The following is a 19,110-nucleotide window of genomic DNA, read 5'->3' on the forward strand; positions in this document are numbered from 1 at the left end:
AAAAGCCTACAAAACCTGGATTATTTTAGAAATATCAAAAAGCAGATTGCATTACTTGCAGTGGAAATGTATACTCTAATTAAAGTTTTTTTTCTTAATCTGCATTTTGATAGTTAAGAAAAAATGATTTACCCATACTGTTACAAAAAAGTAAAATTTTCTTCCCTGGAAGTCTGGTGGCAAAGTAGCTAAAAATGTCTTAGAGATGTTCTCCAGAGATGATTAATCTGAAAAAGAAAGTGGGAGCTCTAATGATGATGAGTAACAGTTACAATAGAAGACAGTCTCTTCCAACCCATTTACATACTTTCTTGCAAAACCTTCTCAAGGTTAAATGCATTCATCCAAAAAATATTTGAGATGTTACTGTGTACAAGGCTGTGCTAGGACATGCAGGAAAACAAATGTCGAATAAAACATAGTCTATAGTTACAGTCATAGAGAGAAAAAAAAATAACCATTTATTAAAAAGAAAGGTAAGAATTATAAGAAATGTACAAACAGTTCTATATGCAAGTCAAAAGGAAAGAGTGGGAGGAACCCAAAAAGAAGAGATAGGAACTGCATGGTTCATTAATTCTATACATATTTACATGTCTGATATGTGCCTACTACTGTTCTGTCAGAGCTAGGACAAGAGAGAGGTGAGTGAGGAGTTTAAGAAGGAATTCTCAGAGTCTGGCCACTGAATTAAACAAGGTACTACACATATTAAATGTGTAGCAATTAATCAAGCTTCTTTCTTATGTTATCAAGTAGGCATCTTATGGATATGCAAAAATCAAAACACATTGAAAGCTCACCATTTTTTTTTGTTTCAAATCCCAGGAATTAAGCTCAGAAGTCAATTCTTTCCCTGCTTTTCTATGACTTTGCATATTTTTGCTAGCAGAAGGATTTTTATCACAAGTAGCAGTATTCACATCTTTTGACAACACATATTTCTTCCTATAAATCAGCGATTCTTCAATTGTCTTATTTAGGAGAACCGATTTAAAAGTAGTTTCAGATTCAACAGGCCAATCACTCTGCTTGGCATTTTCAGTACTTTTCTGCCCTGGATATTTAGGATGATTTTGTTGTTGATTGTGTTTCTTGCAAACTTCTACTTCTGCTTTATCTATTTTGAGATGGTCGGTTCGTTCTTTCTTATATTCCACTTTTCCTGTTTCTTCAGAATTATGATCAGATATTGAAGAGGATGATTTTTGTTTAGTAAGTTTTTTATTTATAACAATATCTATTGAGGAAAATGAGAAATTAATTTTTTAAATTAATAATTTGACAATATGTAAAATTTGTTAAATTTGTTTTAATGCTTGTTAGACATTTGAGGAAATTAACACTGAACTATTATATATAGATAAAACTCAGTTTCACCTTGATTAAATGTGTCTCCTGATGAAGTACTTGCTCTTTGGTTATTACATAGTTCAATGTTTGTTACAGGTGTCCAACATGCCCATTTGCTGTGCATTTTATTTCCAGAGATGTTGTCTAAAACACCAGGTAATCTAGAAAATAATTTGCTTACTATGTTATAAAACATTAGCCTATGACTTTAAGACCTTGATTTTTAATGTAGTCAAAGTTTACTGAAAGCAATGTATTACATATGTGTAAACAATATGTAAATATATCTTATCTTATATGTTCTACTGTAAACTAAGTTAAATTTCTACACATTGTTTATACATTTTTAAAATCTCATTCATTTTAAGTCTCTCCACTTGAAAAGAGTTATATTGGTCCATATGGGGGGAAAAAACCATATACATCATTCCCCATTGTGCTGTCATAACACTTAAGAAATGATTAATGCTACATTCTAATCATATAAAGTCCTTTTCCTCCAAATCTGTTGTATTCACTAAAAACAGCAATAGTATAGACTAAATGATTTGATGATTTTCTCATACTTACGCAGTATCATCTCTTTTTTCCACTGCCTGTGAATCAGGTATAACATCCTGGAGTTCATCTAAATAAAACAAGTATTATTATATTTTCATTTTTTTTCATGCAGTTGGCAGTGGGATGGGGAGTTAGTATAGAAACGTATAAAGGTTCACGTATTAGGATGAATGGATTGATCGATTTTGCGTCCTCTTAGACCCAAACTTCTGGGGAACAAAGGTTGTATATTTCTTTGTAACCTCAAAAATCCCTTGCACAAAGTCAAACAAATTCTTTGTAAATCTTTTTCAAATCAATGAAAGCCAGTGGAGTTAAAGGAAAATACAGGGAGAAGTATGTTTTCAAAAAAAAAAAAATGACTACAATTAAATTAAACCACAAGATACTTACTAAAATTTTGGTTTGGGAATTCAACGTTCATATTTTCTGTGTTTTCTACACACTTAGCAGTTTTGATGTGCTGTAAACACGGGAAACATGTTAACGTAAACTTAAGATGTTATAGGAAAACAACTTAAACGTTAGAGTATTAAGGTTTGAGTCTTTTAAAATAAATCTGCCTTGATATGAAAAGTTGGACACTATTTTTATATATTTCATAAACATTATGCCCATTTCTGAATGTTCCCTATCCTAAAACACAAGAATAAAACTATCACTGCAGATGAGGCAGAATATTGCATAAATGTTCTGATCACATCCACAGCTAGAATAATTCAATTTTCATCTGTAACTGACAAGTTCTGTACTCTCCATGAGAAATGTCTCCAGTTTCTACTGATTACATAGCCTGCTTTGTCGATTTTGATATGGTCCACTCTTTCTTATATTTCACTTTTCCTGTTTTTTCAGAATTATCATCAGATATTGAAGAGGATGATTTTTGTTTAGTAAGTTTTTTATTTATAACAATATCTACTGCATTGCCCAGGTAACTTCTTTCCTACAGCGAGCTTCCCTATTTCCATAGCCAAAGATACACACTTAATCCAGATCAAATACAAATCTGCCACTATTGTCAGAAAAATATTCCCATTAGTCTAAAATATTTTGCCTCATCCTGGCTGCCTCTCCATCTTACTCTAGCCAGTGATTCTCCACACTGGGAGGGGAACGTTACGGAAATACGCAGGTGTGGTTTGGGTTGTTACAACGACAGAGGGTTTCTCCTGACAATAGGTAAGCACGATCCTAGCTAGGATGCTTATCATCCTACAACATTTAGGACCATGTCGCACAACTGAAAAATAATCCCCTTATTAAGAAACACTTAAGACAACTTGAACCATTACTTTGACTATTTTCTTGTAATATCTTCAACTTTCATACGCTTTATCTTTCTGCCACATACCCATTTAAATGTTAAGAATCCATCATCTGTTCTCATCTTACTATCAACACCAAGGCTACTAAGCGTTGAGAAAATTGTACATATTTATAAACATATTTATGCTATAAAAGTCATATTTAAACTGAGTCCTCAACATTATCTAACAGTTATTCTTAGGCCTCTCCGTTACCTTGCACATAGCTTTACATGTCCCTGAATCCTGTACTTCAACAGATCTCTAGGAGAAACTCACCATCTTCACACTTCAGAAAAAACAAAAGCTATTAGATGTTCCTCCTTTACAAGCTTATCTGCAACTCTGATTACCTCCTGTTTCTTGAAGAAACTATTCTCTCTTATCCTTTCCTGCTCTGTCTTTTCAACAACCTGGAACAAATGCCCTTCTCCTCAATATCCATTTGACTCTTTATTGACCTTTCAAAAGTCAATTCTCTCTCCATATTTTCTTAAAAAGCATCTCCTGATCTTCACCCTCACATCTAGCTACAGGGTTAGGCACTTGACCCTCTACTTGGTTCCTACTGCATCCTATATGTGTACATCTGAGAATGCTTATAACTTATTATCTAATTTTCATGCTAGATTTTGAGAAACTTAAGGACACAGTCCACTTGTATCTCACATTCCTATACCACAGCCTTCCCTATAGCAGTCACTAATTTGTATAATAAATTACATAATTATGGCAAGTTCATTTATGCTCCCAAATGTGTAAATCAAGTTATAGTGAATATTCATAAGTTTTATTGTAAGCACAGTAAATGAGTCATATACGCCAGAAGGACTCTACTTTCAAGAGCAATAAATGATACTTAGGGGAAAAAAAGGTAATGCTTTAAACAAAATGAGACATTTGCAGCTTGCAAAAGAAGTTAGTTCAATGCATATTTCCACAATTACTTGAAAAAAATTTTTAAAAATACTTTCAAGGTAAAGTTACTTTGTTTGTATTATCTCTCTTATGTCTTTCTTCTGATGGTCTAGATTTCAGTGATGCAGCATTATCCATTCCATTTTCTGATGTTTGAGAAACACTAGGTTTCTCTGCAGAACTCATCATTTGCAGTGGTGGTTTAATTCTTCTTCTTCGTGGTGGTATTGCTAAAAAGGAGGATAAGGATTGCAGATTTCTTTTTCTTTTTTTTGCCTATTGCTATTGTTGAGGTACTTTTCAGATGAGGAAGGTAAGAAATGAACATTCTTAGATGGTTCCCAGGTTTCTGGCTTAGATAAGTAAGTGAATATAGATGTCATTTACCAAGATAAGAAGTGAAGGAAAAATTTGCAGGGAGGATGGAAAGATTAATTTAACTTTGGACCTATTAAGTTTGAGGAGCCTGTCAGATACTAGGCAATTGGCCAGTAGGCAACTAGATTTTTAGAACAGAAGGTCAATGTTAAGTTGTCATATAGACTAAGACTGTAAAGAAACTAGTACACAGTATCAGATTTTTTAAAACCTTTATTTAGCTCTTAGTATGTATCAGGCACTGTTTAAAGTTTCACTAGATTCCTTATTAAATGAGTGATTTTTATTTAGTCCTCTAAACAACTTGATGAGATACTTAAGTGCCACTTATAGAAAAAAAACTGGTTCTAAATTTAGCTAGAGGATAACCTGTACAAAGTACACAGCTGGAAGTGGGGAGCTAAGTCCGCCTGGCCTGGTTAATTCAGTGTTTTAACCAGTAAGATATGCTGTGTCTTGCTTAAATTATAACAAATTATTGTCAAATATTAGTATTTTGAACATTGTTCTGTTCATATGTTAGCGTTATACTTTTCCTCCCATTAGAAGACATTTGTGGTTCATATTTTATCAATTTTTATACACCAAACTTATCCTTTATGTAAATTATGCTCAGAGTTCCTTAAATTAAAAAATGCCTCCTTTAAAATAATTGTTAGAAATCTTTTAAAACTATAAAACTTACATGTGTTGCTGAAAAGTACTGGACTTCTCACAGTGTATCTATCTGCCCCAGAAACAATCATTGATGCTTCAGACATTTTTCTTTTGCTAGGAGTAATTATCTGAAACCATGATGAAAAACAACCACTGTAAACAGTCTTTTGGAAATTAAATATCCTGCAATTTTACTTATAACATTTTGCCTAAATGATACATGCCAAAGATATATGTTTTAAACAACACAATATCCATAAATTTCCATGTTTTAGGCTGATATGAAAGGTTCATCTTCATGTTTGGTATTAAATAAGTAGCCAAAACAAGTAAGGAACACTGTTTTAAAGAATATTTATAGAATATCCATACCTATGAAGTACAGTACCTTTATATGCTAGCTGAAAATATTTTATCAATATTGAGCTTATCTAGTTAACCATAGCTTGCAATTTCCTATTCTATACCATGAGGATAATGTTTGGATTACATCTTTATATAAAATTATTTTGAGTGCTTTCATATTAAGCTTTCTTCAAAATATTCACACATTTTTGAAAATTGTACTAATAATCAGTGAAGGCTAAACTGGAGAAGTAGCTGCAGGAATTCATAGATTCAGTGGCACATAATCTAGTGGTTCCAATAAAGATTTGTTTTCTCCCATATCATCTCACACTGATTTATAAGAGGGACAGAAGTAGATAAGTAGAGGCAGGGACTACAGGAGACAGGAGTTTCAGAGGATGCCATGTTAAGAAGTAGATGGTGACATACTGCATAGAGGCATAAAAAAGCTGGTTTTAAGGCACCTGTCCCTAGAACAGGGGAAAAAATGATGTAGTTGTGAGTATGTACATGAAATGTGAGGGAAGGATAGAAAGGATAACAGAAAAGAAAATTATAAGATTAACTAGAAAACAAGCTTCTGAGACAATAGATTTTTCTTAGAGAAATTAAGTTTTTAGTGGCATAGTGAATGGGCCCTGAAAAGTTACTTATTCATATAAATGCCTCAAACAGTTCATCCTCATTGAAAACAGAGCACAGGTATTTAACAGTAGTGTGGTGTTTTTCAAACTGTGGTGTGCTTAAGACCTTTCCAAGAGTTTATGATTCAACAGATTTAAGGTGGGGCTAAGAATCAGCATTGTTAATAAGCACCCAACATGATTCTGATATAAAGACACCAAAAATAGCTTTCATGTGCTAATTGTCTAGAGGAAAAAATGACACTTTTAATTTAATTGAGAACAAAAGACTAAAAAACAAAATAGTAACATAAACATGCCAAAACATATGGAAGTGCCTGTGAGAGTTATAGTTACCTAAAGGTGAGAGATTAGTAACAACTGAAATAATCAGGCAAAGCTCCATGAAGAAAGCAAAAAATGGGCTGGGCGCAGTGGCTCATGCCTGTAATCCCAGCACTTTGGGAGGCCGAGGAGGGCAGATTATCTGAGGTCAGGAGTTCGAGACCAGCCTGGCCAACAAGGGAGACCCTGTCTCTAGTAAAACAAACCAACAAACAAAAAACAAAAAACAAAAATTAGCCAGGTGTGGTGGCAGATGCCTATAATCCCAGCTCCTTGGGAATCTGAGGCAGGAGAATCACTTGAACCCAGGAAGCAGAGGTTCTGGGAGGTGGAGGTTGCAGTGAGCAGAGATTGCACCACTGCACTTCAGCCTGTGTGACAGACAAGACTCCATCTCAAAAACTAAATAAAAAGAAAGAAAGTGGAAGACAGTGTGGTGATTCCTCAAGGACCTAGAACCAGAAATACCATTTGACCCAGCAATCCCATTACTGGGTATATACCCAAAGGATTATAAATCATTCTACTATAAAGACACACGCACACGTATGTTTATTGTGGCACTATTCACAATAGCAAAGACTTGGAACCAAACCAAATGCCCATCAATGATAGACTGGATAAAGAAAATGTGGCATATATACACCACGGAATACTATGCAGCCATAAAAAAGGATGAGTTCATGTCCTTTGCTGGCACATGGATGAAGCTGGAAACCATCATTCTCAGCAAACTAACACAAGAACAGAAAATCAAACACCCCATGTTGTCACTCGTAAGTGGGAGTTAAGACCACATGAACACAGGGAGGGGAACATCACACACTGGGGCCTGTTGCAGGGTGGGGGACTAGGGGAGGGATAACATTAGGAGAAATACCTAATGTAGATGACAGGTTGATGGGTGCAGTAAACCACCATGGCACATATATACCTATGTAACAAACGTGCACGTTCTGCACATGTATCCCAGAACTTAAAGTATAATAAAAGACTTCCTACAAAAAAAAGATTTGTAAAATGTTTTAAAAGGAAAGCAAAAAAAGAGAAAGGGAAAATGAACAAGACTTGCAAATGTAAGTATGCTTTAGATGGGTAAAGGCAAAAAAAGAAATAATGTGAATGAAGATCTAGAGGCATGAATGAACATGGCATGCAAAGAGACAGTAAAGCAAATTACCTTACAAAAGGGGAGAATACATATTACAGTTTTAATAGAAAAGGTAAAATTAAATTATACAAAGTCTCAGAACTGAGCCAAAATTTATTCAGTCAGTGGGATGAACACAGAAATCACAAAGCTTTTGGAGTAGAAGAATGCTATCAAGATACTGATATTTAAGGAAAATCGCTGATTATATGGGGTATCTCATAGGATAAAACAGTGGTGACAAAGTCATACAAGGGGGCTACTGTATTAACCTAAGTGTGCTGAGATGAGTAATGGTAGAAGAAATAAGAAAGAATGGATGTGAGAGATAGATACTATGAAAGAATAATCACAAGCACCTTGGTTCCACATATAAGGGGAGAAGAGGCTGGAATCAAGCATGTTGCCAAAAAAATTAGGCAGATTTTTTTGTACTGAAATACAGATGCAGATTTTAGGCAAAAGATAAAATGTTTGAGCTTAGACTTCAGGAAAGGTCTTGAAGAGACATACAAATGGAAATACAGAAAAAAAAAGTAGAGATGCAGCTATAGAATTTTGAAGAAAAGTCTGCTACATTTTAAAAGCTCACATCATGAATATGAAAGAAGCTAAGAAAGAAGGCAACAAGATGTTCCAACAGCTGGATATCAAGGTTTTGGGTTTAGAGCTAACCTACAAAGAGGTATAGAGAGAAAGTTTTTCTGATGTAGTAACAGAAGCAGAAAGGGAACTGTGGTATACAATGGAAGCTGAAGGAGAGGACCTTAAGAAACAGAGGGCTATCAACAATGTCAAGTGTCACAGCAAGGTATGGTGGTAGGGGTTCCAATTATGAGAAATGGTTCTCCTGGATGTGACCTAGAGGAGGTCCTTCAATGGAAGAGGAAGGAGTAAAAGAAAGAACCTCATACTTTTTTTTCTCATGCAAATAAACAGAACATTATACATTACTATTCTACATTATAGCCAAATGCAATGATAGAACAAAAAGGATAAATGCAAGAAGCAGGTTATCTTATCTATCTCTAATTTGTAATTTACAAGTGTAAAGTATATCTTGTTCTAACCCCATAACATGTACACAATTTGCTAAGACACACACTATCTTTTGTTTGCATTTGTCAAAGGTAGGAGAAAAACTGTGAAATGTGATTAATCAAGGCCAATAATATATAAATTATAGATGCTTCTTTCTGTACTCATATATAGCAATGATTTGATCAATGGTAGTTTTATAAGCCAGTATTTTGATACCATCTTTACCTCAAGCTGACTATCATTTCTATTCCCTTTGTTACTGTTTTTGATATATTTTGAAGGTTTAGCAAATTCCTTTGGGGACTTTGATTTTTCCTTTAAACTAACGAGTTCTTCTCTGACTGGTGAGATTTGACTTTCTGGCACTAGAATCTGTTGGAGAACATGAAAAAAAAAGTATTAAAAACTGCAAACCACAGAAAGTAATCAACAATCACTGGATGTCTTAATAAAGCTCATACTCATCTCATATTCAAATATCAATTGTTTCCCTTTTCTATGTATGTGCTGTTATAATTTTTACAAAGTGATCCAATAAAAAGTATCCATGTTTTCAAACACTAATAGACATAAAACAAACTTGGCATTAATGTAAGGACATTTACTGCTTTATTAAAGTTTTAAAGTTACTAAACTGATATTAATAACCCCACACTTTACACTAAAATTATCATTTATAACATGTTTAAACATCATATACATTTTATCGGGGTACTGTTTATATTGAGACCATTTGTTTTCTATATATTCACCGTCCAACAACACCTTTATTACTGTTCTATTAGTTATGGTTAAACTTAGCCCAGTGATAAAAATCAAGTAAGTCTGAGACATACCTGTGATCCACTTGCATCAAAAAGTATATGCAGCGATGTTTTGGCAACTGAAATACCTTGTTTTCTGATAGATTCCTAAAATTAAATCAATTCACAGTGATGACATTTTCTTTCCATTTTTTATATGTCATTTTATATTTTATTTTATAAAATAATGTACTTTATAAAATAAAATAATGTAATTATTTTCTACCTGTTTTCCTCCAAAATCGCCAAATATCCCAAATAATTACTTTGCATATATGAATACTTTCTCAGAACACTTCAATCACTCCCCATTAACCAGTCAGCTTAGCTTGTCATTTGTGAGGAACAAGGGTCATTGTGAGGAGCCCTTGTTCCTCACAAATACATCTAATATTCTGCAACACAAATCTTTTGCACTATTCAAATTTGTCCATTGAATATCTCCCCAACACATCACATGAATTGTCACCTTAAATTCTCAGTTAAACAATATTTGGCTCGTAATTTCTACATGCCTGGGAAGTATTTTATCTAAATCCTTTCCTTCAAACTTCGAAGGCCATTTCAAGTCCCATATCCATAATAATGCCTATCTCCAAACCTGACTCTTTATGAGCCTTCTCTTTCTTCAATATCTACAACTCTTGTTCCCTATGCCATTATTTACTTCTTCTTATGTATCATGTGTGTAATTTTCACGATGTTTAAAATCTTGAAAACAGTGCTTTCTCTCATTTTACTTTTTAAACACCTGGCAGAAATTCATTAAATGTTTTCAGCAGCTGCTGCTAATTTTGTCATCAGATACTTTCTAATGGGTATCTCAATGGATATGACTAACAAGCTGATGACTCTTCACCAGTACAAATTTAAAGAACTAAAATCTACATTTTAAGAATACTAGAAAGGAAAAAATGCAATAAAACTTATAACCCCAAACTGAGTGTTTCCAGAATTATGAAAACAGTAAATATTTATTAAGTTTAAAGACTTACCCTATGTTTATTTGCACCAAAAATTTTTTGAGTCACATTAGTGATTTCTAGTGATGCATCAAAATACAAAAGCAATTCTTTCCCTTCTCTTTTGCTAATTTTTACTATATTTTTCAGAATTATTGTTAGTAGCTTCTTTGATTCTCTCACTGTATACAAACAAATAACACTGATTAGTTTGTTTCTATGATACTACTCTGCAAGTATACTATGAATAAGACATGGATGTAGCATATTAATTGAATTAAAATTCAAATTCTCAATATTGAACAGTGTTTAAATTAATCAATTCTGACACTACTTACCTAGGTAAATAAATCAAGTCAATTTAGCTTTCCTAGCCTAGTATTCTTATCTATAAAATATGGGATATGGCTATACCTGATAAGATAGAGTCCCAAATACATTCTGGACCCTAACAAATTCTTAATAAAATATTCCTTGAACACATCTGAGAATACTATTTTCTTAATTTAAATAAAGGCAAACAAAAACAACTTCAATTCCATACAATTACCATGTTTCTAGACATATGCATATAAACATTTCTATTAAATCCACAGTTGTTATAACATGCTGACAATAAACAACACTTGATAAAAATTAAGTTTCAGGAAATTGTGAGGTGAGAAGGATCTAGCACTTGGCCTCAATGAACTTACCAATCCAGTAAACAGAGAACACAGCAAGTACCAGTTTATAAGAAATAGTCACACTCTCCCCTCCCTACAAAAGTTACCAAAAAATTACCTGGCACCTAATAAAAGGACGTGTATTACAGATCAGAGGCCACCATGCTCCTATTCTACTTGTGGCAGGAATTCTATTGCTGGATGAGAAGTCTCCAACCCTGCCTGCAGGAGAAAAACTCTGAGGGAGCAGGATCACACAAAATAAGGAAATTTATCTCTACATCTGAAAAAGCTCTGCAGGCTACACCATGATGTGGCCTAAGGGACAAATGTCCTACAGGCTATGAAATGTCCTGATTCTTATGAGGCCTGCCCAAGCAGAAAATGTTTTATTTGCTTTTGCAAAAATATGCTCATGAAACTTTCACAGTAATGCTCTTTGAAAGTACTAAGAATTAGCAATTGCTTGAAAGTGGTAACCATAGTTTCAAACTCAGAGTGCTAGTAGTTTTTAAAAGTTAAACAGTGACAAGTTTTCAGGTTTCAGAGATGAAAATTTAGGTGGCTTTAAAGATAATTTTTCATGTTTTGATGAAAATTAAAACATTTGTAATTTTTAGGTCTATTTCTGCTGATTGTTTTATTCCTCTGATATGCATTTGACTTTTTTTCTATAGCTTACTGTAAATTATATTAAATATAATATTTGCTTTAATTCCTTGCTTGTACATGGTATTAGAATTACTTCAAATTTACTATTTCGCTGAATGCTTTGTGCCTATTTGTACAAAAATGTGTCTACCTATGTTATGGCTACTTACATAGAAATTTATGAATATTTGTTATATTTTAATGATTGCTTTGTTGAAATTCCTGATATTTGCTCTGTCTGGACTATATAATGGCTTGGTTTCCCTTTTAATTAGTTAGCAGTGTTACTAGAATACAAGAAAACATTGTTGTGTTGCTTGCTATAAAATGCAAGTACTTATGGATATCAATATATCAAGATTTTATAACATAAGAATAAATAGAAAGAGAAGGAAAGAGTAAAAACTATTCTCTCAAAATTGGCTATGAATGGGGAGAAAAATATAGCTTCAGGAAGACATAGGATAAAAGTAAACTTTTTGTTTTATGATAGACATTTGAGCCCATTGATATAACTGAGAGAAAAGAGGTACTGAGAGGAAGAAGATATAAGAAATATGAATTGATTGAGCAAAGACTTGGAGAATATGTATGGAGAACTCAGATTACCTTTCAACAAGAGTAGATACATATCTCCTCTTTACAGGAGAGATAAAGGAGGATACAGATGCAAAGATGTTTGGAGATGGAGGGTCTGCAGGGCCAAAATGTATAGGCATTCTTACCTGAAAAATTCATGTTCTTCTGAATTACCACATCATAGTGAAAGCAAAAAAGGCAAGGTTCTTAAGGATAACTTAAAAATTTAAATAGTAGCTGTTAGAGGACTGGAGAGGGATGGCAACTATGGACATGGAAGACTGCCAAGTAGCAGTGAGAGTCCAAAGTTGGAAGTTGGAGACTTCCACTTCTGGGAAAAATGTAGGATATTGTGGCAGGCTAATATCCTGTTTTTAAAAATCAGAAGGATTAAAATATCATATGTTTAAAGGTGTCAGAGAGCTGTACATGTAACAAGATCTCTGGCCTTTTTTTCTCTAAGGAAATTTGCTAATTCTGTTTGTAGGCTTAAGAAGAAAACCTCTGCTGGAGAAAAGAAGACAAGCAAGTATTTAGTGAGCAGTAGTGCCTGGAGTAACAAATAGGACACTTAAAAGCTTTAAAGGCATAACTAATTTTCTCTTCATTCTGGGGCAGCACAAGGAGCTGGACCAAACCTGATAAAAGGCAGAGTTAACTCTCTAATAGTCTCATGGGCTTGGAATCAATGTACTGCCTGATAGATGTATCATCTTCAGGCATATACTCAGTGTCCCGCTCAAAATATTTGCCTTTGGACTGAGTAGAGTGAACAGCTGGAGAGCTGAGCTGGAAACCTCTAAGAGGCAGAACTGTATCTCCCATAGTCTCTCAGGTTCAGAAGACAAAAATCTAATAGGCTCATCATCAACAGACTGGGATGGCCACACCTGAGTAATAGAGGCAAACAAGACAAAGAGTAAATTTAAAACTAGAACTAAACACAGACAAACATCCATGATTGGATCAGGCCTTTAGCCCCTCCGCCTAAGAAGAAATAAAAAAACTCTTCTGGTGGAAGGACTATCTGGAGCGTCTATCATTCCTGTATATGCATTATCTATCATAAAATTACTTGACATGCATAGAGACAACAACACATGACTGATCGAGAGAGGAAACAACAGATCTTTTTAGAAGAAGACTATATTAGTCTGCTATAACGGAACACCTGAGGATGGGCAACTTACAAAAAAAGATTTATTTGGCTCATGGTTCTGCAGGCTGTACAGGAAGCATGGTGCCAGTATTTGCCTCTGATGAGGGACTCAGGAAGCTTTAATCATTGCAGAAGGCAAAAGGGGAGTGGGTGTGTCACATGGTAAGCGAGGCAGCAAGAGAGAGATGGGAAAGTGCCATACTCTAATTAAACAACTAGTTTACCTGAATTAACAGAGAAATTGTCAACATGAAATAATTATAGAAGAAAAAATAATCCCCTTCACCCTCAACACTAACATCATAAACTAGGCAATTATGTCTGCTCTTATAATTTCTACTAACATTGTACTGAAGATTATACAGCCAGTACAACAAGGCAAGACGGTAGGAGGGACTGACCATAAAAGTGTTAGGAAGGATGTAGAACAAATGGAACTCTTAAACACTGATAGTGAAAATGTAAAATGGTAAAATCACTTTGGACAACATTTTAGAAGTTTCTTCAAAAGCTAATCATATGCCTGTGGGTCTGAACTAACCACTGAACTCCTTAGTATTTGCCTAAGAGAACTAAAGACATATTTTCAGAAGTAACTAATTATACATGAATATTTACAGCAACATTTCATAATAGCTAAAAACTGGGAACATTACAAATGCTCATCAACAGGTGACTATGGAAACCAAATGAAGTATATCTATACAATGGAATAACATCCAGCAAAAAAAAGAATAAACTACTGATAAATGCAACATGCTTGAATCATTTTTTTTAAAGTGTTCTAAAAGAAAGAAGCTGGACAAAAATTGCTACATACTGTATGATTCCATTTATATAAACTCTAGAAAATGTAAAAGTATCAAAGATAAAGAAAACATCAGTAATTGCCTGGGGGTAGAAGGATGGATTAAAAGAAGTACAAAGAAATTTTGGGGGTGATATGTTTATTAACTTGATTGCCATGATGGTTTCATGTGCATAGACAAATATGAAGAGTTATCAACATCCTTAACCTGATGAAGGTTATCTACAAAAGACTTTTGGCTAACATCATGCTTAATGGTAAAATACTGAATGCTCTTTCCTAAGCAAAGATTGGGAAGTAGGCCAAGATGTCCACTTTTATCACTTCTATACAATATTGCACTGGAGGTTCTATCCATTGCAATAAAGCAACAAAAGGAAACGAGGGAGGAAGTGCATAAGGATCAGAAAGGAAACAGTAAAACTACCTCTTTTGCAGATCCCATGACTGGTAAAATTAAAGATCTATTCTATTTATAAACATATAGACTGAACACTTGGGAACAAATTCATCAAAAGACTTATACAGTGAAAACTGTGAAACACTGTTGAGAGAAATCAAAGACCTAAACAAATGGAGAGATACACCATGTTTATAAACTAGTTACTACTGTTAACAAGTTATTTCTCCCCATATTGATCTAAACCCTGAATCGTAATTCCAACAAGCAATCGATAAACCTATTCTAAAATTTATATAGAAGCTCAAAAGGCCTATAATTTCCAAAACAATATTTTTAAAAATCACAATGTTGGAAGACTTATACTGACTTCAAGACTAACCACAAATCTACCATAATCAAAACAGTGTGGTACTGACATAAAGAATAGTAAGTAGACCTATGATAAATAGAACAGATTGGAGGACCAAGAAATAGACACGCTATTACAGAGTCATGATTTTCAACAAAGAAACCCAAGAAATGCAATAGAAAAGAAAAGCCTTTACAGCAAATAATCCTGGAATAACTGCATATCCATATGAAAAAATGAACCTCCAATCTCTACATCACACCTTAATCAAATATTAATTTGAGATTATAATACTCCTAAACATAAAAGCTAAAACTATAAAATTTTTGTGGAAAAATAATGGAACATCTTAGTGATTTAAGACTAGATAAAAATTTCTTGGGTCACAGAAAGCAATAACCCTAAAAGTAGATCAAGTAGATTTCAAAATTTAAAACTGCTCGCCAGATATCAATAAGAAAATGAATAAGCAAGATACAGTTTTGGAGAAAATATAGAACATATATCTGTCAAAGGATTAGAATCTAGGATACCTAAGAACTAGATAGTCCAATAAAACATGAACAAAATATTTAAAATATATAGTTTACAAAGGAAGATATATGAATGGCCAGAAAGCACATGAAAAAGTGCTCAGTATCACTGGTCGTTAGAAAAATGCAAATAAAAATCATAATGAGATATTTTATGTCTATTGAAATAACTAAAATATGTCTTAATATCTAAATTTGTAATAGTACTAGTCTGATTTTGTCCACTAGTGTTATGCAGTTCCAGTTACAGGATTGGAGAAACCAGATATTCAGATTTAATCAAGCAAATGGGATGGAAGGTCAGGAGCCTTGAACATAGAAACAAGAATGACAAACTGGATCACTGTTTCTAGACTAGAAAGGGAAGGAAGTAAGTACAGGTGTAGAGTTGGGAGATTAGTAGGGAAACATGGGATCAAGGAATTTGATGAATTTCTGAATGTGAATATCTGAAAATACTGATTTTGCTTTCATTAGTCTGTTTTGTTAACCCAGAAAGGATGTAATATTTGTTCCATATGGTAAGAATTAAGAAAATTATTTTTTTTAAAAAAAACAAGTTTAATACCTTCAATGCTGTATATTTGTACTTTTTCCTCTGGCACAGTAACTGCTTCCCATTGATGATCCTTAAATTTAAAAACAGGTTTTGGCCATAAATAAATAATTTATTTCTGATTTACAGTTTCTTTAAACATCAAATTTTAAGTTACATGAACTATCAATATTTTTTACTAGTCACTAACTAGTTTATATAACACCTTTCTTGCTCCACCAATTAACTACATATTATATATTACATTTAATGTATTTGTTCATTCTTAAAACAAAATGTTTTTGACAATTTACTATCCTTAACCAAAAAAGGAATGACTGTTAATATTTATTAAAGGATACCCTTTTTAAAAATGTTACCAAGTCTTTTTATGTTTTCTTTGAAATATTTTATGAAGTCATACTCATTCCTCAATTCCCACTCCTACTACCTATTCCAGGTCCTGTAACCACAATACTCATTAACAGATTGTCCTTTGATTTAAACATGAATGTGCATGATAATAACCTAAAATGTTAGCTCCAAGTATTTTCATTGAAAATTTGTATAACTGAATGATACTGAATTCACAAAGTTATAGTAAAAATTAAACACCATTCCTGGCTGGGCGCGGTGGCTCACGCCTGTAATCCCAGTACTTTGGGGGGCCAAGGCAGGTGGATCATGAGGTCAGGAGATCGAAACCATCCTGGCTAACACAGTGAAACCCCATCTCTACTAAAAATACAAAAAAAAATTAGCCGGGCGTGGTGGTGGGCGCCTGTAGTTCCAGCTACTCGGGAGGCTGAGGCAGGAGAATGGTGTGAACCCAGGAGGCGGAACTTGCAGTGAGCCGAGATGGTGCCACTGCACTCCAGCCTGGGTGACAGAGTCAGACTCCGTCTCAAAAAAACAAAAACAAAAACAAACAAAAAAACCAAAAGAATTAAATACTTTTGTTACTTAAGGACAACTCATTCCTGAGAAATTCCTCTAAATCCTTATTATTTTCACTAATTCCTTTCTCTTCTCTACTTTTATCCATTACCTCAAAACCTCAGGATCAGGAGGAAACGGGTGGTATTCTAATTTTTCCCCAAAGCTTTGAGCAGCCTCATATTTCTCTGTGTGTAAAAAACTTGCTCTTTTGAGGAATATCTCAACTGGCATACTCTATTCCCAATAATTGCTATCATCTACCAACTTAAAACTGATTCTTCCTTATATATCAAGGCACTTAGTTCACTTTTTAAAAAACGCACATAATGGCAATTTTCAAACAGATTATTTTAAATCAGAAATCATAGTATTATAAACCCAAAATATGCCCTCACCCGGCTTCAACGGTTATCAATATGTTATAGCAATTTTGTTCCATTTTCACCTCCTACTCTCCCTCCATTATACTCCTTCCTCCTCTTGACCTCAATTTTTTTCCTTCAACCTCTCCCTATCTGCCCTTCACCATCAATTTATGAAAGCTCTTATCATTAAAATATCCAACAAAAACCCCTACTTTGAGTCCACATCTCATGCTATCTCTTTCCTTAACTTGATGTCTTTACTTCCTTAGTAAATATTTTAACTTTCTAGGAATGCCTAAACTCTTCATCGCATGAGTGAAACTGCTCTTTCATGGGTTACAAGTTTGTATTTAACCTCACCTCTCAGGAATATCTCACTGTGTTGATCATTTCCTCTCATAAAACCTCCTTTCCTTTGTCGTCCATAACACTATACCCTTTTAATTTGTTCCCTTTTGGCCGATTCTTCAAGTATCCTTCTAGCTAAAATCTCTTTTACTTATCCTGTAGAAATTGGTTTTTCATAGTTCTTTCATGTAGGCACTCATTAAAAACCATGGTTCTGTCATTTATATACAGATAGCTTCTATATCTCTACTTATGACTCAATTTCCATCTAGCTACCCAAATTTTAGTAATCCTTCTTTTTAAAAAAATTACAAACAAATCACCAGGTTTGCTCAGTTCTATCTCCTCTCAAGTCTTTCTGGATTCTATCAATTTCTATCCATGCCCATTGTTATATCACAAAACCATCCCACAATTATTTCTCACCTGGATTATCGCAAAAGCCTCCTAACTGCCTCTAGTCTCGTTCCTTTGTAATCTATTCTCCCCAGTCTATTTTTATCCATTTCCCCTACCACGGGGCATCTTTTACACAAATGTGTTCTCCAGTGCCTAGTACATACGTGACACATAGTTCTCAATAGATATTCATTGAACTGATGTTACCTCTTACTTAAAATTCTCCTTTGGCTCCACACTTCCTATATTTTTCCAATCCCCTATGCCCTCTATATATCTTTCAATTCTTTCAATGTTCTGTTTACTCATTCTTGCAATAAACATAAGCCACTGAACAGCTATAAACAAAAAAAAAAAAGTCCCTGATCTTATTAATCTTACACTCTATGCAGGAAAGTAGACAACAAACAACAAATAAACAAAATGATTTTAAATAATAACTACTATAAAGGAAATAAGACAATGTGGAATAATGTGGCTGTGAGGCTGCTTTATATTGAGTAGCCTGAGAATACTCTATGAGAAGGCAACATTTGTGCTTAAATCTAATCAGGAAGGACTAAGATGCAAGGACCTGGAGGCAGTGGTCTATGCAGAAGAACTAAGAAGTAGAAAGACCTAAGATTAGCATAATCTGTGTTAGAGAAATAGAAAAATAAATGTGACTGGAACACAGTCATCATAGAAAATACATGAAATATCAGAGAAACAGCCAGAGACCAGGCCACAAAAAGCCTTGTATGCCATGTCAGAGAGACAGAAGAAGGATTCAAGGAGCCACTGTGGAGAATGGCTTTTATGGAGAGCAAGAGAGAATAAAGGAATAACATATTACAACTACGGAAATTCAGGGGAGAGAGGATTCTAACTATAGTTTTGGAAAGAAGAGTCCCCCAGCATCTTGATCAGTGTCTGGAACACAGTAGGCATT

The 19,110-nt window shown here is 34.0% G+C and overlaps 1 protein-coding gene across 1 annotated transcript in view; it reads right to left on the reverse strand.

Annotated features, from left to right (window-relative positions):
- SYCP2 (synaptonemal complex protein 2) overlaps positions 1-19,110 on the reverse strand; it is a 67,552-nt gene that overhangs the window by 26,154 nt on the left and 22,288 nt on the right. The window contains exons 14-23 of the mRNA XM_011992336.1: positions 16,162-16,222; positions 10,480-10,628; positions 9,518-9,592; positions 8,907-9,053; positions 5,203-5,302; positions 4,209-4,369; positions 2,308-2,377; positions 1,924-1,981; positions 1,381-1,514; positions 804-1,240 (exon numbers count right to left, since the gene is read on the reverse strand). Coding sequence (XP_011847726.1) covers positions 804-1,240; positions 1,381-1,514; positions 1,924-1,981; positions 2,308-2,377; positions 4,209-4,369; positions 5,203-5,302; positions 8,907-9,053; positions 9,518-9,592; positions 10,480-10,628; positions 16,162-16,222 — 1,392 coding nt within the window. The remainder of the gene's footprint in view (positions 1-803; positions 1,241-1,380; positions 1,515-1,923; positions 1,982-2,307; positions 2,378-4,208; positions 4,370-5,202; positions 5,303-8,906; positions 9,054-9,517; positions 9,593-10,479; positions 10,629-16,161; positions 16,223-19,110) is intronic.

Source organism: Mandrillus leucophaeus, unplaced genomic scaffold (assembly GCF_000951045.1).
Source record: "Mandrillus leucophaeus isolate KB7577 unplaced genomic scaffold, Mleu.le_1.0 Scaffold41, whole genome shotgun sequence".
In the NCBI taxonomy this organism is placed as follows: Eukaryota; Metazoa; Chordata; class Mammalia; order Primates; family Cercopithecidae; genus Mandrillus; species Mandrillus leucophaeus.